This window comes from Bos mutus, chromosome 10 (genome assembly GCF_027580195.1).
Source record: "Bos mutus isolate GX-2022 chromosome 10, NWIPB_WYAK_1.1, whole genome shotgun sequence".
NCBI classification, from domain to species: domain Eukaryota; kingdom Metazoa; phylum Chordata; class Mammalia; order Artiodactyla; family Bovidae; genus Bos; species Bos mutus.
In genome coordinates, this window is record NC_091626.1 from 62,480,042 (window position 1) to 62,503,221 (window position 23,180).

The following is a 23,180-nucleotide window of genomic DNA, read 5'->3' on the forward strand; positions in this document are numbered from 1 at the left end:
ACTGCTGCTGCTCCTTCTGCAAAGTATGTTCAATACACTCAGGTATTTCCAAACATCCTCCTCACCCTTTACCCAGGGCACAGGACTTTAACTTTTTAAAATCTGAGGCCTCTGCTGTTGCCCCAATGGTTACTTATTTCAAATATGCCACTCATGCTGAAAGGAGCAGGCTTTCGAAGGGTCGAAGTTTGGCAGAAATGGCTTTAAATTCATCATTCCACGTTGGTGTGTTTAGAGATTTAGTATAAAAACAAGACAAAAAGATGAATCAAATCTGTACAGTTTATATTGTTTCATATTTTGTAAATTCTATATTAAAAGCATGCTATACATATATTAAAATATCAGTGTTTTAGACCCCTCTAAGTATAAGAAGATTGGTCTCTTTTAACATAGGCCCAAAGAAGGCATTTCTCTTAAGATTATTCTTTTCCAACAAGCATATGATAAGTATAATAAACACAGATACAATCAGCTGTGAAAGAAGCAATTCTCTTTCTGAGAGTACTCACTGCCCTTTGCTAGGACATCACACGGTTGTTGTTTATAGACTCTAATCCGCACTTTGAGAATCTCAGTATGTTGAAATGTCTCAAGGCAAAACGCTTTGCTTTCTAGCAACTAGTACATGAACAGTAAAAATGTATGGTCTGTGAGTCCACTGTTCTCTTGCATACTGTCAACTGCTTTCTCCCAGTTCTTGAGCCACATTCTTAGAGAGCGTGCTCTATGCTGAGAGGTGTAGTCCATGTGATCCTCTGCCTCCTTATCAGAGCATCGGAATCTGGATTGAAAAGCTACTCCAAACTGAGTCAGTGAGTCTCTTTCCTTGTTGTTGCTGTTAGTTACTAAGTCATGTCCAACTCTTTTGCGACCCCAAGGGCTGCAGCTGCAGCCTACCAGGATCCTCTGTCTATGGGAATTTTGTCACTTCCTTCTCCAGGAGATCTTCCTGACCCAGGGATCAAACCTGCATCTCCTGCATTGGCAGGTACATTCTTTACCACTAAGCCACCTGGGAAGTCTCTTTCCTAGGAACTTCCAACTGAGACAAAGAACTTCAGTCACTCTCTGCTGGTGCTTAAATGGAGAAGAGCTACATAAAAGGATCTTTCCATCAACTGTAAGGAGAAGCAGAGAAGGCTGATAATACAGAGAAAACGAAGAGTTCTCACAGAAGCCAAGGCAAAAGGTTTTACAACCCTAAGCAGAACAAGGGTCAAATATAGTGTCAGAGTCCAGAAGAGTTAGAAGGCCAGAAGTAGTGAGTGATCTCTGTTCGTTTCCAAGGCAAACATCATGGTAATCCAAGTCTATGCACTGATCAGAAATGCTGAAGAAGCTGAAGTTGAATGGTTCTATGAAGATCTACAAGACCTTCTAGAATTAACACCCAAAAAAGATGCCCTTTTCATTATAGTAGACTGGAATACAAAAGTACAAAGTCAAGAAACACCTGGAATAACAGGCAAATTTGGCCTTGGGAGTACAGAATGAAGTAGGGCAAAGGCTAATAGAGTTCTGCCAAGAAAATGCACTGGTCATAGCAAACACCCTCTTCCAACAACACATGAGAAGACTCTAAACATTGACATCACCAGATGGTCAACACCAAAATCAGACTGATTATATTCTTTGCAGCAAAGATGGAGAAGCTCTGTACCGTCAGCAAAAACAAGACCAGGAGCTGACTATGGCTCAGATCATGAACTCCTTATTGCCAAATTCAGACTGAAATTGAAGAAAGTAGGGAAAACCACTAGACCACTCAGGTATGACCTAAATCAAACCCCTAACAATTATACAGTGAAAGTGAGAAACAGATTTAAGGTATTAGATCTGATAGAGTGCTTGAAGAACTATGGACAGAGGTTCGTGACATTGTACAAGAGATAGGGAGCAAGACCATTCCCAAGGAAAAGAAATGCAAAAAAGCAAAATGGCTGTCTGAAGAGGCATTACAAATAGCTGTGAAAAGAAGAGAAGCAAAGAGCAAAGGAGAAAAGGAAAGATATACCCGTTTGAATGCAAAGTTCCAAAGAATAGCAAGGAGAGATAAGAAAGCCTTCCTCAGCGATCAGTGCAAAGAACTAGAGGAAAACAACAGAATGGGAAAGAGTAGAGATCTCTTCAAGAAAATCAGAGATATCAAGGGAACATTTCATGCAAAGATGGGCTCGATAAAGGACAGCAATGGTACGGACCTAACAGAAGCGGAAGATATTAAGAAGAGGTGGCAAGAATACACAGAAGAACTGTACAAAAAAGATCTTCATGACCCAGATAACCACAATGCTGTGATCATTCACCGAGAGCCAGACATCCTGGAATGTGAAGTCAAGTGGGACATAGGAAGCTTCACCACGAACAAAGCTAGTGGAGGTGATGGAATTCCACTTGAGCTATTTCAAATCCTAAAAGATGATGCTGTGAAAGTGCTGCACTCAATATGCCAGCAAATTTGGAAAACTCAGCAGTGGCCACAGGACTGGAAAAGGTCAGTGTTCATTCCAATCCCAAAGAAAGGCAATGCCGAAGAATGCTCAAACTACCACACAATTGCACTCATCTCACAAGGATGAGTAAAGTAATGCTAGTAAAGTAATGCTCAAAATTCTCCAAGCCAGACTTCAGCAATACACGAGTCACGAACTTCCAGATGTTCAAGCTAGTTCTAGAAAAGGCAGAGGAACCAGAGATCAAATTGCCAACATCTGTTGGATCATCGAAACAGCAAGAGAGTTCCAGAAAAACATCTATATCTGCTTTATTGACTATGCCAAAGCCTTTGACTGTGTGGATCACAATAAACTGTGGAAAATTCTGAAAGAGATGGGAATACCAAACCACCTGACCTGCTTCCTGAGAAATCTGTATGCAGGTCAGGAAGGAACAGTTAGCACTGGACATGGAACAACAGTCTGGTTGTTGTTCCAGGAAAAGGAGTACATCAAGGCTGTATATTGTCACCCTGCTTATTTAACTTATATGCAGAGTACATCATGAGAAATGCTGGACTGGAAGCACAAGTTGGAATCAAGATTGCCGGGAGAAATATCAATAACTTCAGATATGCAGATGACACCATCCTTATGGCAGAAAGTGAAGAAGAAGTAAAGAGTCTCTTGATGAAAGTAAAAGAGGAGATTGAAAAAGTTGGCTTAAAGCTCAACATTTAGAAAACTAAGATCACTTCATGGCAAATAGATGGGGAAACAGTGGCTGACTTTATTTTTCTGGGCTCCAAAATCACTACAGATGGTGACTGCAGCCATGAAATTAAAAGATGCTTACTCCTTGGAAGAAAAGTTATAACCAACCTAGATAGCATATTAAAAAGCAGAGACATTACTTTGCCAACAAAGGTCTGTGTAGTCAAGGCTATGGTTTCTCCAGTAGTCATGTATGGATGTGAGAGTTGGACTGTGAAGAAAGCTGAGGGCTGAAGAATTGACGCTTTTGAACTGTGGTGTTGGAGAAGACTCTTGAGAGTCCCTTGGACTGCAAGGAGATTCAACCAGTCTATCCAAAAGGAAATCAGTCTTGAATATTCATTGGAAGGACTGATGTTGAAGCTGAAGCTCCAAGACTTTGGCCACTTGATGTGAAGAGCTGACTCACTGGAAAAGACCCTGATGCTGGGAAAGACTGAAGATGAGAGGAGAAGGGGACGTCAGAGTATGAAATGGTTTGATGGCATCACCGACTCAATGGACATGAGTTTGAGTAAAGTCCGGGAGCTGGTGATAGACAGGGAGGCCTGGCGTGCTGCAGTCCATGGGGTCACAAAGAGTGGGACACGACTGAGCGATTGAACCGAACTGTTCCTAAAAGCTTTCTAAGTGCTTTGTTCCAATCCCTAGTGAGACCTGAATATTTCCTTCCTCAGTTACATAGTCTATGTCCCTATGATTTTTCAGCAAATCCTCATTTAGAATCACAGCCAATTGCAGTAGATTATTATTTGCAATCAAATGATGTTTACCAATACACACATATAATTGTTTCTTTTCCTCTTCTTTAACCATCACTTGCTAAACACTATGTGCAAGACACTACACTAGATGTTTAAGGGAAGAAAGGAAAAAAGAAAGGTAAGTAAGACAGAGACTCTCTCCTTAGGGAGCTTACAGACAGAAAATAGAGAAGTAAACATCTAACATAGCACTAGGTCGAGTCTTTCATAAAAATTAGCAAAAAGGAAGAGTGTGATGTGGAATGGCGTAAGCACCAAACCCACTTACTTTAATGATATATACTTGGCCAGAAAAAATTTAAGCAATTAAAAAAATAAGCAGAGTATTTTGCATATGTGTACCTTATTACATGAACTCTGCAGCACTGCATATACTACAGATTCATACCATTCAGTACACATTTTTCCAAGGAGTACATATTTACTGAGCATGATTATACACACAAATCCAATTAGACTACACTCTATACTCCATGGGCAATTTAAGAGATTTTTCAAGGCTATCTTTGACTATATGTGATTTTCACCTGTGTGCTAACTTTAGCTCCTAACTTCACATGTGACTACACTGTGTTCAACAATTGGTTTCCTTAGAGAAGCTGTCATCCTTGAAATTCTAGCTTTTAAATTAAATAAAATTGATCTGTGATAGCTGGTGGTCTAGTTATTGACTGATTATTATCTCTCAAATCCATACTGGATGATAATGTTACAAGAACATCAGCAGTGTTTGAAACTTACTCCTTCCCACTTGATAAACAGATTGCCATCTTATATTGAAACTAGAAAAATTTTAATGAAAAAATTTTTATATATAAAAATACTAAGGAAGTACACATCAGGATAGTAGTTGTGAGTAGAGAGAGTGACTCTTTTACATATTTTTCCAAACCTTCAATGATATTGGTTTTCTTCATAATTTATAAAAAAAATTTTTTTCCTATGGGCAAGCTGCACACAGATAGTTGTAAATTCCTTCTTTAAAGTTACTTTCTTTTTAGGTAGCAGAGTAAGAGATCTTTCCTGAACTATAACTGCTGAAAGTGAAGCCAAGCAAAAAGTTGACAAGTTATAACAACTGGTTCAATGTGACTGAGTCCAAATAATTCTCAACTGCTGATGGGCCATTTATGTATGAAGATGTGCAATGATACAGCCATTATATTGATGAGAACCATACACACTCTCTACCTTTAAAGAACTTAAATTCTAAAACTTTTGCCAGGCAGTTTTTGGATGTTCTGAGTTTTCAATTAATAGTGGATATATATGTATCACTACGAACAAAGCTGGTGGAGGTGATGGAATTCCAGTTGAACTATTTCAAATCCTGAAAGATGATGCTGTGAAAGTGCTGCACTCAGTATGCCAGCACATTTGGAAAACTCAGCAATGGCCACAGGACTGGAAAAGGTCAGTGTTCATTCCAATCCCAAAGAAAGGCAATGCCAAAGAATGCTCAAACTACCGCACAATTGTACTCATCTCACACACTAGTAAAGTGATGCTTAAAATTCTCCAAGCCAGGCTTCAGCAATACATGAACTGTGAACTTCCAGATGTTCAAGCTAGTTTTAGAAAAGGCAGAGGAACCAGAGATCAAATTGCCAACATCTGCTGGATCATCAAAAAAGCAAGAGAACTCCAGGAAAACATCTATTTCTGCTTTATTGACTATGCCAAAACCTTTGACTGTGTGGATCACAATAAACTGTGGAAAATTCTGAAAGAGATGGGAATATCAGACCTGACCTGACCTGCCTCTTGAGAAACCTGTATGCAGGTCAGGAAGCAACAGTCAGAACTGGACATGGAACAACAGACTGGTTCCTAATAGGAAAAGGAGTACGTCAAGGCTGTATATTGTCACTCTGCTTATTTAACTTATATGCAGAATACATCATGAGAAACGCTGGGCTGGAGGAAGCACAAGCAGGAATCAAGATTGCCGGAAGAAATATCAATAACCTCAGATATGCAGATGACACCACCCGTATGGCAGAAAGTAAACAACTAAAGACCCTCTTGATGAAGGTGAAAGAGGAGAGTGAAAAAGTTGGCTTAAAGCTCAACATTCAGAAAACTAAGATCACAGCATCTGGTCCCATCACTTCATGGGAAATAGATGGGAAAACAGTGGAAACAGTGGCTGACTTTATTTTTCTGGGCTCCAAAATCACCACGGATGGTTACTGCAGCCATGAAATTAAAGCTTACTCCTTGGAAGGAAAGTTATGACCAACCTAGACAGCATATTCAAAAGCAGAGACATTACTTTGCCAGCAAAGACCCGTTTGTCAAAGCTATGGTTTTTCCAGTACTCATGTATAGATATGAGAGTTGGACTATAAAGAAAGCTGAGCTCTGAAGAATTGATACTTTTCAACTGTGGTGCTGGAGAAGGCTCTTGAGAGTCCCTTGGACTGCAAGGAGATCCAACCAGTCCATCCTAAAGGAAATCAGTCCTGAATATTCATTGGAAGGACTGATGCTGAAGCTGAAACTCCAATACTTTGGCCACCTGATGCGAAGAGCTGACTCATTCAAAAACACCCAGATGCTGGGAAAGATTGAGGGCAGGGGGAGAAGGGGACAACAGAGGATGAGATGGTTGGATGGCATCACCAACTCAATGGACATCGGTTTGGGTAAACTCTGGAAGTTGGGGATGGACAGGGAAGCCTGGCGTACTGCGGTTTGTGGGGTTGCAAAGAGTCGGACACGACTAAGAGACTGAACTGACTGATACATATCTCTGACTATACACCAAATCCTTTAAGAAAAAAGTTTGGTGGATTTTGTTCTGATATCTTGAACTATTCATTCATAACTCTATTCTGCTTCCTTAATACAATTAATCAAGAATTGCTAGCATAAGCAAATAAAGCAGTTGAGAGCCTCAAAGGGAGAGTACATGTAAAAGGAGCTGCAACTTAACTTGGTGAGCTCATTGCCAGTGAATACTGCTGAGGGTTTATGTAGTGAGATTTTATCAATTTAACAGACATGTATTGAGTCTCTTCTTCGGGTGAAATTATTTGCAAATAATACTACAGTGAATAAAAGATGCTTCTCACCCTTAAAAAAGCTCACAGTCCAGGGAAGCCTCCTACATTGTTGGTGGGAATGTAAACTGGTGCAGTCACTATGAAAACAGCCTGGAAGTTGCTCAAAAAACTAAAATTAGAGTTGCCACATGATCCAGCAATCCTACTTCTCATCATAAATCCAGAGAACACTATAATTTGAAAAGACACCTGCACCCCAATGTTCACTGCAGCACTGTTCACAATAACCAAGGCATGGAAACAACCTATGTGTCCACTGACGGGTGAGTGGATAAAGAAGATGTGGTGCATATATACAATGGAATACTACTCAGCCATAAGGAAGAATAAAATAATGCCATTTGCAGCAAAATGAATGGACCCAGAGGTTATCCTACTAAGTGAAATAAATCAGAAAGAGAAAGACAAATACCACAGGACATCATTTATATGGGAAAGTTAAAATATGACACAAATTACCTTATCCACAAAACGGAAATACTCACAGATACAGAGAACATTCCAGTGGTTGTCTTGTGTGAGAGGGATGTGGTGAGGGTAGATCAGGAGTGTGGGATTAGCAGGTGTAAACTATAATATACAGAATACACAACAAGGGTCCTACAGTATAGCACAGGGAACTATATCAACAACCCATGATAAGCCATAAGGAAAAGAATATGAAAAGGAAAGTACAACTGCATCACTCTGTTGTATAGCAGAAATTAACACAACATTGTAAATCAACTATACTTCAATAAGTGGGGAAAAGAAGTCCACAATCTAGCAGCATGTTATACTGTGGAAAGTCCACAGAGTAAGGGATACATTCTCTTTCTGTAAGTTCTCTCATTACAGAGCTTCATGTGTGGCATGTATACAAGGAATAAAGAAGTACTCCCTGAAGTAATTCCTGTGTTACACAAACTGAACTGAGTGACAAGAAATAAAGAGTTGTGGTCACTGCCATGTGTGAGCAGAGATCAACAAACTATAGCCTTTAGGTCAAATCTGGCCCATCTATTTTTGCAAGATTAGAGAACGAAGAACGGTTTCTATTATTTTTAAATGTTTGAAAAAAATTTAAAGAATACTTCATAAGTGCAAATTACATACAATTCAAATTTCAGTGACCAAGAATAAACCTTTATTGGAATATAGCTTATTTGCTTACAAATTGTTTTTGGCTATGTTTGCACTATAAGGACAACAAAAGCTGAAGATAAGTTAACAAGAGGTGAATACTTGCAAGAGAGACAATACTTGTCACAAAGCCCAAAACATTTACTATTTGTTCCTTTATACTGTCTGGCTTCCTAAGAAATCTCACTTTCCACACTGGAGGCAGGATATAGGCCAACCGTTTGTATCTTTCACTTTGGGGGGCAATGACATTCACTAACATTCCCACAGACCATTGTAATAAACCTTACTTGTGATGTTTCAGTAGTTCATCACTAGTAAGACCACTTCCTTTGAGAATTCACAGATGAATCCAGTTATGCTAAGGACCAAATATAAATGAATCCCTTGGCTTGATCTTTGCATAATGGTTTCAATTCTGTTTTACCAAACAAAAGTAGGTATTGACCATTTGAATTTGTTTTTCCTGATCTTCTTTTCCAAGTACTGAAAGATGGCTGTAGTGAAGCGCTCCCCTAAACTGGCGTGAAAGGCTGGGGAGCTGTAGAAGTAAAAGTGTTCATTTCACCAAGCAGGCTCTTAACTATTATTTCTACCCAACCACATTCAGCTCCTCTGAAAGAGACAAACATCTCCCTCAAGATCATAGCTCTGGTGGGTTCACCACAGTGGAATTCTGCCCTATGAAGTCAGAGAAAGGACTGGGAAATATTTACTCACTATTGTTTGAGAATCCATCAAAAATTCTTCAAAAATGAAACTGTTAACTCTTTGTTCTGCTATCTTTCAAAGCTATGAGAAATGTAAATAAGATATTTCTACAGGAAAAGTAGATCTTCAGTTTCCATGTAAAACAATACTGCCTTCTGTTTATGCAGCACTTTTCCCTTAAGGATTTAATGCCTTTACAGACATTACCTCATTCAACTCTAGAAGGTCTGCAAACTCCATAAGAAAGGCGAGGTTCCCCCTGGTGCGTGAATAGGGAAACTGAGGCATAGCAGGGGCAGGTGGTTAACAATAAGTCACAGAAAAACAGTGAGAAAGTTTAGGCTAAATTTCTCCTAGCTCCCATTGGCGGTCTCCACTTATGCACACTGCCTATAATTAGAGAGGGCAAGTGTCTAAATATTCAGTCTTCAAGACGTAATTTCAAGGCTGTCCATTTATCCCAATTAAGATCCGTTTTCTCTGAATTTTGTGGTGTATGTCTCCTCTCTCCATGGTATCTCTGGCAGACTTTTGAAAAACTTATACATGGCAAGAAAGAATCCAGATTTCACTTTCTTCTACCAAGTTCATCATTTCATCCTTTTTCCTCTTGTTATGAAAACTTTCTGCCCAACTGGGGACTAAAACATTTCTTCTCAATTCCTTAAAGCACTCCTAGCTATTGAACATCTAAGTTGACATGTGGTACCTGTACGTAACTACTCTTGTTATGTGATTTACTTCTATTTCAGTAAAATTACCATCTTTCCAGCATCTCTTCGGATGATCTTATTTTTTAATTTTCTTGTGTACTGCTTCCTGTGTTTGCCCAGCCTGTTTACAATGTACTCCTAAGGAACTTCACCACACTATAGGAGGGTTTTGCCAGTGTCATGCTTTCTCATGATTTTCTTCAGATCTATGCTTTATCCCTCTGGGGAAGTAAAACCAAATTCCTGTTAATTTATCAACTGCCTGGATTGAGAGTTCTTCTGGGACCGACCAGTACATCCTATCCTTTTCAAAAAAATAATTTGATTTACTTATTTATTTTTGGCTGTGTTGGGTCTTCGTTGCTGTGCAGACTTTCTCTACGTGCAGAGAGCAGGGGTTACACTCTAGCTGCAGAGCATGCGCTTCTCATTGTGGTGACTCTAGGTTCATGGGCTTTGGTAGTTGTGGCACATGGGCTCGGTAGTTGTGGCTCACAGGCTCTAGAGCATAGGCTCAGCAGTTGTGGTGCACATGCTTAGCTGATCTGAGGCATGTGGGATCTTTCCACACCAGGGATTGAACCTGTATCTCCTACACTGGCAGGCGGACTTTTTTTTTTTTTTTTTTAACCACTGAGCCACTACGGAAGCCCCCTTTTCCCCAATCTCTTTTGATGATATATAAAACCATTCCCTCTCAGAAACTTCAAAACTGCAAAGCCCAATCAGTCGTATGAATACTTTTTAAAAAAAAATTTATTGACAAACAGCTGATTTACAATATTTTAGGTGTACAGCACAGTGATTCAGTTATACATATACACATATTCATTCTTTTTCAGATTCTTTGCCCATACAAGTTAACAGAATATGAATACTTCAGTTATAGCATAAAGATTTCGGTGGGTGAAAAAATGGCTTGCATGGAGTAGCTCTGAGCTCTTCGGTTGCACACATGGAGAAAGTATTCAACACAAATGATTAATTTACTTTGGAAAGAAATGTTTCAAAACATAGATCACCCAAGGCTATAAAAGATTTCATAGGTAACAAAGGCATGAAATTAGGGGGCACCATATGAAACAGGAAATCCTACTCTTTCACTGGGGGAAAGTCCTGGGGCTTTGCTTCAGTTGACACTTTTACAGCTACCTTTCACTGCTGCTGCTGCTGCTAAGTCGCTTCAGTCGTGTCCGACTCTGTGTGACCCCATAGACATCTGGCAGCCCACCAGGCTCCCCTGTCCCTGGGATTCTCCAGGCAAGAACACTGGAGTGGGTTGCCATTTCCTTCTCTAGTGCATGAAAGTGAAAAGTGAAAGTGAAGTCGCTCAGTCGTGTCCGACTCTCAGCGACCCCATGGACTGCAGCCTACCAGGCTCCTCCATCCATGGGATTTTCCAGGCAAGAGTACTTGAGTGGGGCGCCATTGCCTTTCACTAGTTTATTACAATTAGGCAAGGGATAATGGGTAAGGCGCCAGGCACCTGCTCAGTATACACAGAAGACAAAAATTTGTACAAAAACATGAGATAAACACATTCCTAGCTTAGGTTTTTCTACTGTGTGCTCCTCGGTAAGTAATATACTAACCTTCCTTGTGCTCAAAATGGGAAAAATGAAACAACCATATAAAGTACCTAGTGGACATTTGCTTTCTCTTCCCAACAAGATTTTGCCTAGGCTTTATTATTTGTTACACTGTGAAATTTCAATAAGTATCTTAATGTCTTTTTTATTTTTAAAGTTTATTTATTTATTTGCTTGCCTGACTTGCTGTACAGCCACTGAGAGTTCCTTGACCAGGGATCGAACCTATGCCCCCCTGCAGTGGAAGTGCACAATCCTAACAACTGGACTATCAGGGAACTCTCTCTTGTTGTCTTCAATTTGAGGATTAGCATCTCTTTTACAAGAAAGCCAAAGCAGAACAGTCATTAGCAGATTAGAATAGCTGCTGGAAAGCCAGGGCATGGCAGCTCAGGCTTAGATCAGCTCTGATATGATATTTATTCCTACAGCCCTTGAGAATTTTTCCCAGGTAGGTTGCTGGGTGGAAGTGGAATTAAAAGTTTAACCAGAGTGAGATCAGTGGCTCTACTACATTTAGGATCTCTCAACACAATTAAGAAGGCTCTAGTAGCAAACAGATGACAGTATTATCTATTTATAAGTTGCTGTGCTTAGCTGCTAGGTTGTGCTCAACTTTTTGTGGACCCCATGCACTGCAGCCTGCCAGGCTCCTCTGTCCATAGGATTTTTCAGGCAAGAATACTGGAGTGGGTTGGTGTTTCCTCGTCCAGGAGATCTTCCCGACCCAGGGATAGAACCTGTGTCTCCTACGGCTCTTGCAGCGGCAGGCAGATTCTTTACCACTGAGCCACCTGGGAAGCCTCATATTTTGAGACCCCATGGACTGTAGCCCACCAGGCTCTGTCCAGGGAATTCTCTAGGCAATAATACTGGAGTGGGTAGCCATTCTGTTCTCCAGGGGATCTTCCCAACTCAGGGATCAAACCTAGGTCTCCTGCATTGTGGGCAGATTCTTTACTGTGTGAGCCACCAGGGAAGCCTATATTATAAGTTAGGCCTTTCCAAATGCCAAGTGAAGTGATGGGAATTTACCATAACTTACCCTAATGCTTGTGACTAAAAATGCCAAACTTACTGTGCAAAACCAGTTCCTGAGAAAACAGCTAGCTCTGAGAAGACTGATAGAAGGGAACTTTTTGTTCCTTCTGGCTAAGTCAGAGGCCTCCACCAGATTTTATCACTTGTACTCTTATTTCTGTATCCAGAGTCCTGTTTTCTTGCATTTGACTATTCACTTCTCCCCCATCTTCTTTCATTTGCTCCTGCTCTTGCTGCCTCTTTCCCTCTCCCTTCTTCTCTCTCTGCTGCACCCTTGGTTATGGTTTATTCATTTTTTGTTAATTAGCAAACATGCACTGGCCCCTGTCATGTGAGCAGCCCCTATCTAGCTATGAAATTTCATGCTCAGACTGCCCCTCTTATGTTTAGGCTTCCTCTCTGTGGAGGCCACTGGTTTTGCCTGTCCCTACCCCAAACATACTATCCACCAAGTCCTGTTCCTGTGTGTCAGGATACAAGCAAAAGCGGGAGGTGTACTGGATGAAAGATTTGTGGGTTGGGAAACTTAAAAACTGACAATGTATATACTCTCCTAAGTAAAAGGTACTCAGAACACAGGAAAATCTAAACCATTCCCATAATAGGAAAATAAGTTTGGAACTTACCCATGGTGACTATAATACAATTAGCCCAACACTGATCGCTGAGGAAAATGATAAGAAAATAAGAAAGATGGTTACAGCTCACTGGGTGCTTTCATCTGCTGAATGCAAGGCTTACAGTCTTTAATTATCATGATTAAATACTGCTATTCGTTCTTGTGAAGCTGGCACACTATACTAAACAAATACTTAAGCTACCAGGAGGGCAAGGCAGTCCCAGGGAATCCAGAGTCGACCTTTAAGTCCTTCATTTCTAATCTTGTGTACTCAGAACAACCTATAGAAAGTACACAGGAAAAGAAAGCATATTGTGCTCATTTCCAAAGCCCTTTGTACTGTGAAAAATCAAAACAGCGATTTAAGAAAGAAAAAAGCAAAAACAAGACAAAAACTGAAGATTGTACTTGGTTTAGTCACAGGAGAAAACCTAAAACTTTGATATTACAACAGCAAAGACTATAATAATGTTTCATAATTATTACATATAGTTTCAGAGTTGGAAATATTGTATAACATATAGTTTCACGTTTAAAATATTGTTTTTCTTTGTATGTAATAAATTTGGAAATTCTCCAGCATTATCAGGTTTAATAACTAAACCATAATTTGCAAATAAAAATCTATTCCACCCTTGCACATCCAAGTATGTGAAAACAGTAGATAATATTCCCATTTTGATTCTGACTACTGGGTGTCCACTTTGCCAGGGTTATATTTTTGATGTAATTAACTTTAGAAACTGAGTAAGATACCAACTATAAATATCTACATAGTAACAGGGTCTTTGAGAGTTTTTAATACAATTTCAGTGTGCAAATAGGTCTTAAAAAGTCATATATTCTAACTTTCTATCCAGTGTACAAATCTCCTTTACAACATCCAGAATGTATTAACTGTTCAATTTCTGCCTGAAAACTGCCCTCCCATTAAGAGACAGGAATGCTTTCCTGTCTCTGCTGAGACATCACTTTGCCAACAAAGGTCATATAGTCAAAGCTATGGTTTTTCCAGTAGTCATGTATAGATGTGAGATTTGTACCATAAAGAAGGCTGAGTGTCAAAGAATTGATGCTTTTGAATTGTGGTGCTGGAGAAGACTCGAGAGTTCCTTGGACTGCAAGGAGATCCAACCAGTCAATCTTAAAGGAAATCAACCCTGAATATTCATTGGAAGGACTGATGCTGAAGCAGAAGTTCCAATACTTTGGCCACCTGATGTGAAGAGCTGACTCATCGGAAAAGACCCTGATGCTGGAAAAGATTGAAGGCAAAAGGAGAAGAGGGCAGCACAGTATGAGATGGTTGGCAGCATCACTGATTCAGTGGACATGAATTTGAGCCACTCTAGGAGATAGCAGAGGACAGGGAAGCCTGGCATGCTGCAGTCCTTGGGGTCGCAGAGAGTTGGACATGACTTAGCCAACTGAACAACAACAACAACAATAGTCATTTAGATATTTTCTGTGCTCATGTGACATATCTGTGTGTTTTTCTTGTACTATAGCGATATAATCATGTTATACTATTTTACAAAGCTTCTTATAAAACTTAAAAAATATATTGGGGCATCTTTCCATGTTAGTACACAGTACCAGTTTCTTTCTAATAGTTAACTTCATGATATAAATATATCATTATTTATTTATCCAGATCCATACTGATGACATTTAGATTACTTTCACACTGTTTTAATTGTTACACAAAGTCAAATTTCTCTTACTGAAATTTCTTTCTGTAATTTTTGCTCTGGAATCCTTTGGAATAAATTTAATCTATCATCTAATAGATTTTTAAACATTTGAGAAACACTATCATATGGGAAGTAAATGGCAGAACATATGAAAAGTTTTGAGTTATATACTCAATCAGAAATCAACAAGGAAAATGCTTTCTTCAAATAAAAACAAGCTATAAATGTCTGGCAACACAAAATGGATGCCTAAATTATGGTCTATGAAGCTGACAGGAGGTTATACAATGGTCAGAAATATGTATCTAATGTGGCATCAAGACAAATGTCACAATGTTCAGTAAATGAAGACACGCAATTGCATATGAACTGAGAGTAATTATGAAATATGTCTACACATGAAAAAGAGAGAAATAGTCAAGTGAAATGTGGTTGAGTTAGGGTGGTAAGGAGATGGACCATCATTTCCTTTTAAAATACCCTTTATAAATATTTCATAATTTGGTTTCTACAATAAATGAAAAAAGAAAAAAATGATAGCTTTCAGGAAGACCAAAATCCTCATTCTCAGTTTCAAGGCCCTCCTTCTTCCCTGATTATCTTAGAGGTATCAACCTTCATAGTAAATAATCAGGTCTGAAAGTCTTGACAGCAAAATTACAACCAATAAACAAAGCTTGAAGTGTGGACTGTTCACTAAAGAACAGAATGGTGTGGAAGGGAAAAAGCTAAGGGATCAAACAAGGAAAAGAAGGGACAATCAGGAAGAGCTCCACCTTAAGCCATGTTCACAATCACCCAGTGCTACCATTTTTGTTCTGTCTACACAACTGTAGAGAACTGGTATGAATTTCCAAATCATTCAGTCGAGGCAACGTGAAGGTCAAAAACCAAGTTAATGAATAAGATTTGGGTACTTAAGGACAAAAATGGTCATATTCTCAAGCCAACACAAAAGTTCTTATTTTAGGAAATTAAAGTCTCAAGCTCTAATAGCTATATGGGTATTCATTAAATTCATAATCACTCATTTCTGTCCCCAAATTTCATCCATTTTGTAAGTACCAATTAATTCTTTGAACAAATCTAAGTTATAACAGGCTTTGTTTTTAAGTATTCCTTGTCATGATAACCAAATATTTTGCATCTATGTCCTATGTTGAATAATGAAAGATAAAGCACCAATGAGTAAAAACAATGATTGCATTATTTTGGTTTGTGCGCTTTGGGCATGAAAAGTTGTTTGTTTACAAGGCGACAACATCACCTTGGTTCTGAAGAGAGTGACATATGTGCTCTAGCTGCTCAAAGATTAACTACCGATGAGTCACATTTATAGCTGGGAACTTCACTCTAGAAAAACAGGAAGAGAAACGCTCATGCCTATAAATCAGGAACAAACTCTAGTGTTCATGCTCACACTTAAGAGGGAGACATAGTAAAATCTTGTCTACTTTGTCAACTGATCTACTGTCAAAATAAATTTCCTGGCCTCTCACCTTCTGAGATTGCCCATACTCTGTGGAAAGTTTCTTTCAGGACTAGTCTTGCCTTTTGAGATGGATCGCATTCTGTCTATGGAATGTGTATCTCTCTAAATAAATCTACTTCTTACCTATCATAAATAAATAAATTTCCTTTTTCGGCCATCCTCAGAGAATATGTTTTTTAATAACTTGGCAAAAATATACAACACATGCTTTTCAAATCTTCTCAACTTCTTTATGTCACCAAAACACATCCCAGCTTCCTATTAGGTGAAAGAACCATGTTGGGCCTTGAGACACATTTGGGACGATGGGGTACAGCGGGCACAAGCCTGTTCTCAAGGAGCTTACAGTAGTATTATGGAGGGGGCAGGGGCAGGGGGATATGCAGCTATGATTTAAAAAACAGCCAATATGGAATCATCAGTAACAATCAGGACTGAAAAGTATCCTAGTACTTAGTAATAATGGGATAAAACAGAATGACCCTTTAAAGTTTTGGGTGATCAAAATCAGTTATATAATCAGAAAAATGCAGAAAGCCTTGGTTGATGGTGGTTTATATAAAAAAGATGTAAAGGTTTCAACTGAGTAGAACTCCATGAATGCATAAAAGTCAACCATGTAAAATGGCTGTTAAAATAGCTAATCTAAATTAATAGAAGTACTATGTCCAGATCAAGAAAGATAAATAATCCCACTGCCTCCGAATCCACAGTTACTGGTGCTGTTTTATGAGGCTCATTTAAGAGGAACATCATAAAACTAGGAGTGTGTGCATGTGCACGCTCATACTCGCTACGGGAGCAATGACAGTGGAGTCTCTGTAAATCACACGATGCAAAAACTGGAGGAACTGAAGACACGCAGCTTGAAAGAAGACTTGCAGCTGAGCAGTGGAGGCGCGGCACGCACAGTTGACATGAATGCCTTTGAGCTGTCTGCAAGAACTCATGTTAGGTTCAATGCAAGACAAATGTTCATCCTGGCCTCCCTAGGTTACGACCATGGCTGATTATTGCCATGGTCAGGGTATATAAGACGGCTTGAATAACACCCAGTGGCTCTTATATAATTCTATACATTTTAGGAAATGAAATTTAATATTCCTTCAATAGTACCTTCAGTAATGGCACTTGAAAGTTTCAGTCATTCACACACACACACAAAAACACAACTGTTACACTGAAGAAGCATAAAGCAGAGGAATGTCTGTTAATGTCAAATGATGAAACTAGCACTGAAGGAGCTCATCTTCTGCAATACATATCCTGTGGGTTCAACCTCCTTAGGGTTGGTTACATTCGCTTAGTCAGTATATTTTTCTGGAAGCCAGTAAGGTAGTTTGGAAATTTGAGAGTTTAGGTAGAACACAGGAATGTTTTTAAAAATTATAAACTTAATTTCTTAAAATCCTCAAAGGATTATTACAATCATATAGATAGGTCTTCCAAATTAGTGAAAACAATAGATAAAGTGAGACTGTTAAGGTATTTCAGAAGATATATCTTGGCATATATCTTTAAGATGGATATGTGGTGTCAATGCGGTGAAAGCAGTTTGAATATTACCAATACCTCCTCCTTTCTTTCTGTATATAGAGGAAAAGAAAAGAGAATGGATCAACTACCAAAAAGCAAAACCTCACACCATGTGTATTTCAGGTAGATGAAAGCATTCAGAGGTTGGTTTGTGGGCAGTCACAGCATCACAGACCCCTAGTCAACTCAACTGCCCTTCCAGACGCCACAGAGTAAGCAGCTTTTCAGCTGACTGTGTGTATTTACCTATCCAGTAAGCAGGGGAGACATATGGTTTGGCAAAAAGGATAGACAAGAAAATTTATATATTTCAGGGCTTCCAGCTAAGCTATATGCTAAATAAATGGAGAAAATATTGACTTACCTGCACTGCCGAGCTGCTTATAAAACCTGTACTCTAAATGAAGCTGTGGAGCACGTGATTTTATTGGTTCCTGAAACCCAAGAAAAGAAATCGTGATCAGATGTGACAGTTTTTCCATTCCTAGGTTTTCAGAGTAAACTAGGGTTAAGACCACTTAATATTTTAGCAATGATATTCATATATGATAGCATTTTCTTACCACAATTCCCCTTTGAAAGTACATCTATGGGAAGATGAAGTTGAATTATACACAATCTCGGCAATGGATATTTAAATAAAAATATTCTGTATAAGACACCACTCAAGGATAACTCTCTCATCATGAAATATTCTCCTGAAATATCTTCTCCTAGGAAACCAGATGTCACACCTTTTAATGAAATACTAGCATGTATTTCCTGCTTGTTTTATTATGAATTTGGGGCAGTAAATAGCATTATTTTGGAAACATGATATATGCTCAGGAAAAAAATTCACTTACACAAAAATTAGAAAGAAGGTAAAAATACCCCAAGACTCCACCATTTAAAAGAGAAGCCTTATTAACATTTAGGTGAGTTTTTTCCAAAAATTTATTTATACACATATTTTTATACATAATATAGACTAAAAATGTATGTTAAATAAATGAAAGCACACTATATTTGGTGTTCTGTAACATGCCTTTAAATTTAACAATGTGACCATACCATTCCATAGCAGTAAGTAAAACTGTATATGATTGTGTGTGTGTTTACATCCACGCAAATAATAATGTTTGAACATCTGAACTGTTTTCAATTTTTGATATTATGAATAAAGCTGTAGGAATAGTGTTATGTGTATTTATTTTTACACTGAAGAGAATTAAAGACTGTAAGCGCTACTAAGACATGTAGCTTTAATTAGGATGGTGTTCAAGCTTTTAAAAATAGAGTTTACTAAATAGCCCAAAGATAAAGCAGCCACACTATCACATTTTGCTCTACACCAAACTTCAAGAATTGGTTGGCTAATCATTCTAAATTAACAGCATACAGGCAACTAGTTAACCAGAAAAATCAAACATCACTCTGAAAGATACATCTGTATATCCATTAGGATGACTATTACCAAAAACATAGACAATAACAAGTGTGGGAGAGCATGAGGAGAAACTGGAATCCTTGTGTACTGCTAGTGGGAATGTAAAATAGTATAGTTACTAAAGAAAACAGTATAGTAATTTCTCAAAAAGTTAAATACAGAAGTACCACATGATCCAGCAATTCTACTTCTATATACCCAAAAGAATTGAAAATGCTGACTCAAACTGGTATTTGTAGACCCATGTTCATTGTAATATAATTCACAATAGCAAAAGGTGAAAGCAACCCAAATATCTATCAACAAATGGGTGGATAAATAAAATGTGGTTACATTGTGTTCCATACATGTGATGGCATATTATTCAGCCATAAAAAGGAAAGCCATTCTGACACATGCTACAAAATGGATGAAACTTGGGGACACCATGCTAAGTGAAGTAAGCCAAATTCAAAAGGACAAACGTGAATGCTTCTACCTAAGGTGCCTAGAGTAGTCAAATTCATAGACAGAAAGTTGAATGGCAGTTGCCAGGAGTGTGGTGGGGGGAGGGGTGGGGAATGCTGCTGGTGTGTAATGAGCACAGAATTTTAGTTAAGGAAGGTGAAAAAAATTCAGAGACGGATGATAGTGATGGGAGCACACCAATGTGAATATACTTAATGTCAATGAACTGTTCAACTAAAAAGGATTAATTTGAGAACCAATTCCTTATATAATTTTCAAATATTTTTTCCCATTCCATGGGTTCTCTTTTCACTCTGTTCAGAGTCTTCTGATGCACAAAAGTTTTTAATTTTGATAAAGTCCAACCTATCTTTTCTTGCTTATGCTTTTTGTGTTACATCCAAAAAATAATTGCCAAATTGAATGCTATGAAGCTTTCCCCCTAAGCTTTCTTCCAAGAAATTTATAGTTTTGGCTGTTATGTTTCTTTGATCCATTCTTAATTAATTTTGGTGTATGACGTAAAGGGTCTCACTTCACTGCATGTGGATCTCCAGTTACCTCAATGCCATTTGCTGAAAAAGACTGTCCTCTCCTTATTGAATGATTACTTGTCCTATTTTTAAGATAGGCTCAAAGGAGAGTTCCTCAGCTTCCCTTGATAATTCACACTTGTGTCTAACAAGATCTTTATATGTAACTGTCATCTCCAACACTGAAACTTCAGCCTATTTCTCCTATGTCCTCAGTAACAAAGACAGCTCCTAACTAACGTGTGAATACTATAACAGCTATCTTCAAATAACAAAACTCTTCAATCATTTCCTAGACTTTCTTTATTCAGGCAAAGTAATTTCAAATTTTTAAAACTTTCCTCACTGGTCCTATTTTTAAGTTCTTTGATCACCTTTGAAGGCTCTTCCTGAACCCACCTGAAGTTTTCTGCATTTTTCGAAAAATATAGACTCCATAAATTACAGAATTCAGACCTTTCCTTGAAGTTATCTAGTCTATTCCTTTGCTTCTAAGAAAGCTTTATCTAAATCAATTCAGGTAGACTGGAATATTTCAAAGCCCTAAGGAGCTCTGCAAAAGAACTCATACACTTCTTTGATTGCAAAATCAGGAAGCATCAGAGCTGAACTTCGAGTTTCTCAAGATTCCTGTGGTCCCAAAAAATGTACAGAAGACTAATTATACTATAGAGTCACAGTATTCCTTATTCATTTATCTCTTCAGATAGAGAGTGTCCATTCAGTTTTATATCTTCTAATATATCACCACCAAAGCAGCCAATCACAGAATTTGTCTTTTAGCCAAGTCATTAATAATTTATAAGTAACCAAGAGAATCAGTGATGACAAATTGGTATGGGACCAGAGGTTGATCTAAACGCTAGAAACAGGAGTGTTCTTTCTGTAGAAACAGTCTTGAATTTTGACAAACCACAAGAGTCAATGAATTTTAAGAAACACAGCTCCTTCTTCAAACATAATACTCCCAAACTTTATACTGGAAACATTAATAGGAAATATTCAACCTGATCTTGGAAAAGTAAGTTAACAGATTAAAAAGAGCAGTAACTCTTTAGAGCTCCAGAGCTGAAAGCGGGTGTCCACATCACATATATTCAGACATGAGTGGGTTTTTATCACAGACAGAAGGATTTACACCCTTCAGCCAACCCCTTCAGCACATAGTTGTAGCCTGCTCAGCCAACTGGAACATCAAGTGCTCTTCTGAAAGCACTATGAATAAAGGATACTGCGAACAATCTCCAGATTGTGAAAGGCAGTGGGATTAGTAGCATAGAGAGAAAACTTTTTAAACAACTGTTAGAAAACCCCTGTCAAAAAGAACTCCAGAAACCTCCGTTGATAGAAGTAAAGGAGGGGTTCATTACACAAGTTTGCTTACACTGTATCTGATTTTTTAAAAACTGTTACTAGAATCTAAGAAACGGGAGCCTACAAGGAAGATTCAAACAAAGTCGATCTGAAGCACCACGAGCAGGACTTCCTTGTATTTCTGTGTGAGATGCTGATGACATCTCTATAGAGGGCTGGCTATCTGCCAGAATCACGGTTGTTCCGGAGCACACATGCCTGCCTGAAACCCTAAACCAACAGCAGACGGCTACCTGGAAAGACTAATGCTTAAGGCAAATTTTGCTGTTACAGTGAAGAGAGCTCAATTACTGCCATCATTATCTCCCACAGAGAACACAGCCCCAGAGCAAGAGAGGAGGCCCACAGACAAGACTGAGTATCTTTTAAAAAGCCTTTATTTAAGATTTATTTGAAAGAGAAATGAGGGACTGGGCACATCATAGCAGATAACATGAAGTCTATTTGGCTTTAACTCTTGGCCATATGAAGAATAAAACTTTAATAAAATGTAAGTGAAATGCAATAGTCAGTCATGTCAATAATATGTGTTAAGCAAGCTTATCTAAACAGGCTAACTAGTATGAGCTGAGAAGGAAAAATCTAGATAGAAAAAGCTGCGCCTACCAGAAGTCTTGATAAGTAAGGGGGCAATTATAAACATACATACTGAGGCAACATTTTAAAGTGTTTTAGGGGGCTGCTTCTTCCTATTACTAGTTCCAAAGAATCAAAATTATTTCAACTTACCAAAATAATAAAACACAAAAAGTAAAAAAAAAAAGAGATGAACTGTAAAAACTTTTACAGAATAAATTCCTGTAAGTAAAAAAATAATGGCTAATCCTTTGATACTCAATCTGAGGAAAATATCTGGTCTGAATTGTTATACACATTATTTCTCTTCCTCCTCCCATTTTGCCAACAAAAGTTCCAAGTCAACAAACAAAAGAAAATACTTGGTTCCCTAGCAGCTACCTGCTCTCAGACCTGCTCCCTGTCCACCTTTTGTAGAGAAACTACTCTGATGACTATTAGTTCTTCCCAGGACAACTCCAACTCCTCCACAAACAAACTTAAGGACAGAAAAGGACCAACCACAAAACAAGTGTGGCTGTGGTAGGCGCAATTCATTAGGAAAAAAAACAGTGATTACCACAAGATACTTCCTTCGACTATTAACGCCTCTGCTTTCCAACCAAGAGTGCCAAACCACCTGCAGATCCTGGGAAACATACCAGGATTTATTAGAAGGACAATATTTATACAGCTCTCCATTTATATAGAAACTAGCTATACAAAGCATTTCATATGGCTAGAAGTGGTCTGTATCAGTCTTAAATACAGGCTCCTGGAAAAGGAAATGGCAACCCACTCCAGTACTCTTGCCTTGAAAATCCCATGGACGGAGGGGCTTGGTGCAGGCTACTGTCCATGGGGTGGCAAAGAGTTGGGCACGACTGAGCGACTTCACTTTCACTAAACACAGGCTAAAGAACTGTCTCTTCTAAAAATATTAACCCTTAAAAACAACAGAATTATTCTTTAACAGGATGTTATTTTCAATGATTATATTAATTATTCATAAGATTAGCACTGACAAAAATAACTGAACTCTTTGCTTCAAACCTGAGCACATGATGTGTTTTCCATGTTTGACATCTTTTTAAGGCAATGATTAGATGATCGGGTTTGGAAGTATACTGATAAATATCTTATATTTTTTAAATGGATCAGTCATATTTAGGAATAAGAAAATGTTAAATAAAAATAGCACAGTGAAAGGTAGAAAGTTTACAGAAATTACTAGGATTTTTTTTCCTTCTAGCTATTTTTAATTAACTTTTTGGATTCATC

General features: G+C 38.4%; 1 protein-coding gene across 1 annotated transcript in view; it reads right to left on the reverse strand.

Annotated features, from left to right (window-relative positions):
- The window catches only part of CSNK1G1 (casein kinase 1 gamma 1), a 155,160-nt gene that overhangs the window by 60,825 nt on the left and 71,155 nt on the right, over positions 1 to 23,180 (reverse strand). Inside the window, 1 exon segment of the mRNA XM_070378066.1 lies at positions 17,926 to 17,995. Coding sequence (XP_070234167.1) covers positions 17,926 to 17,995 — 70 coding nt within the window.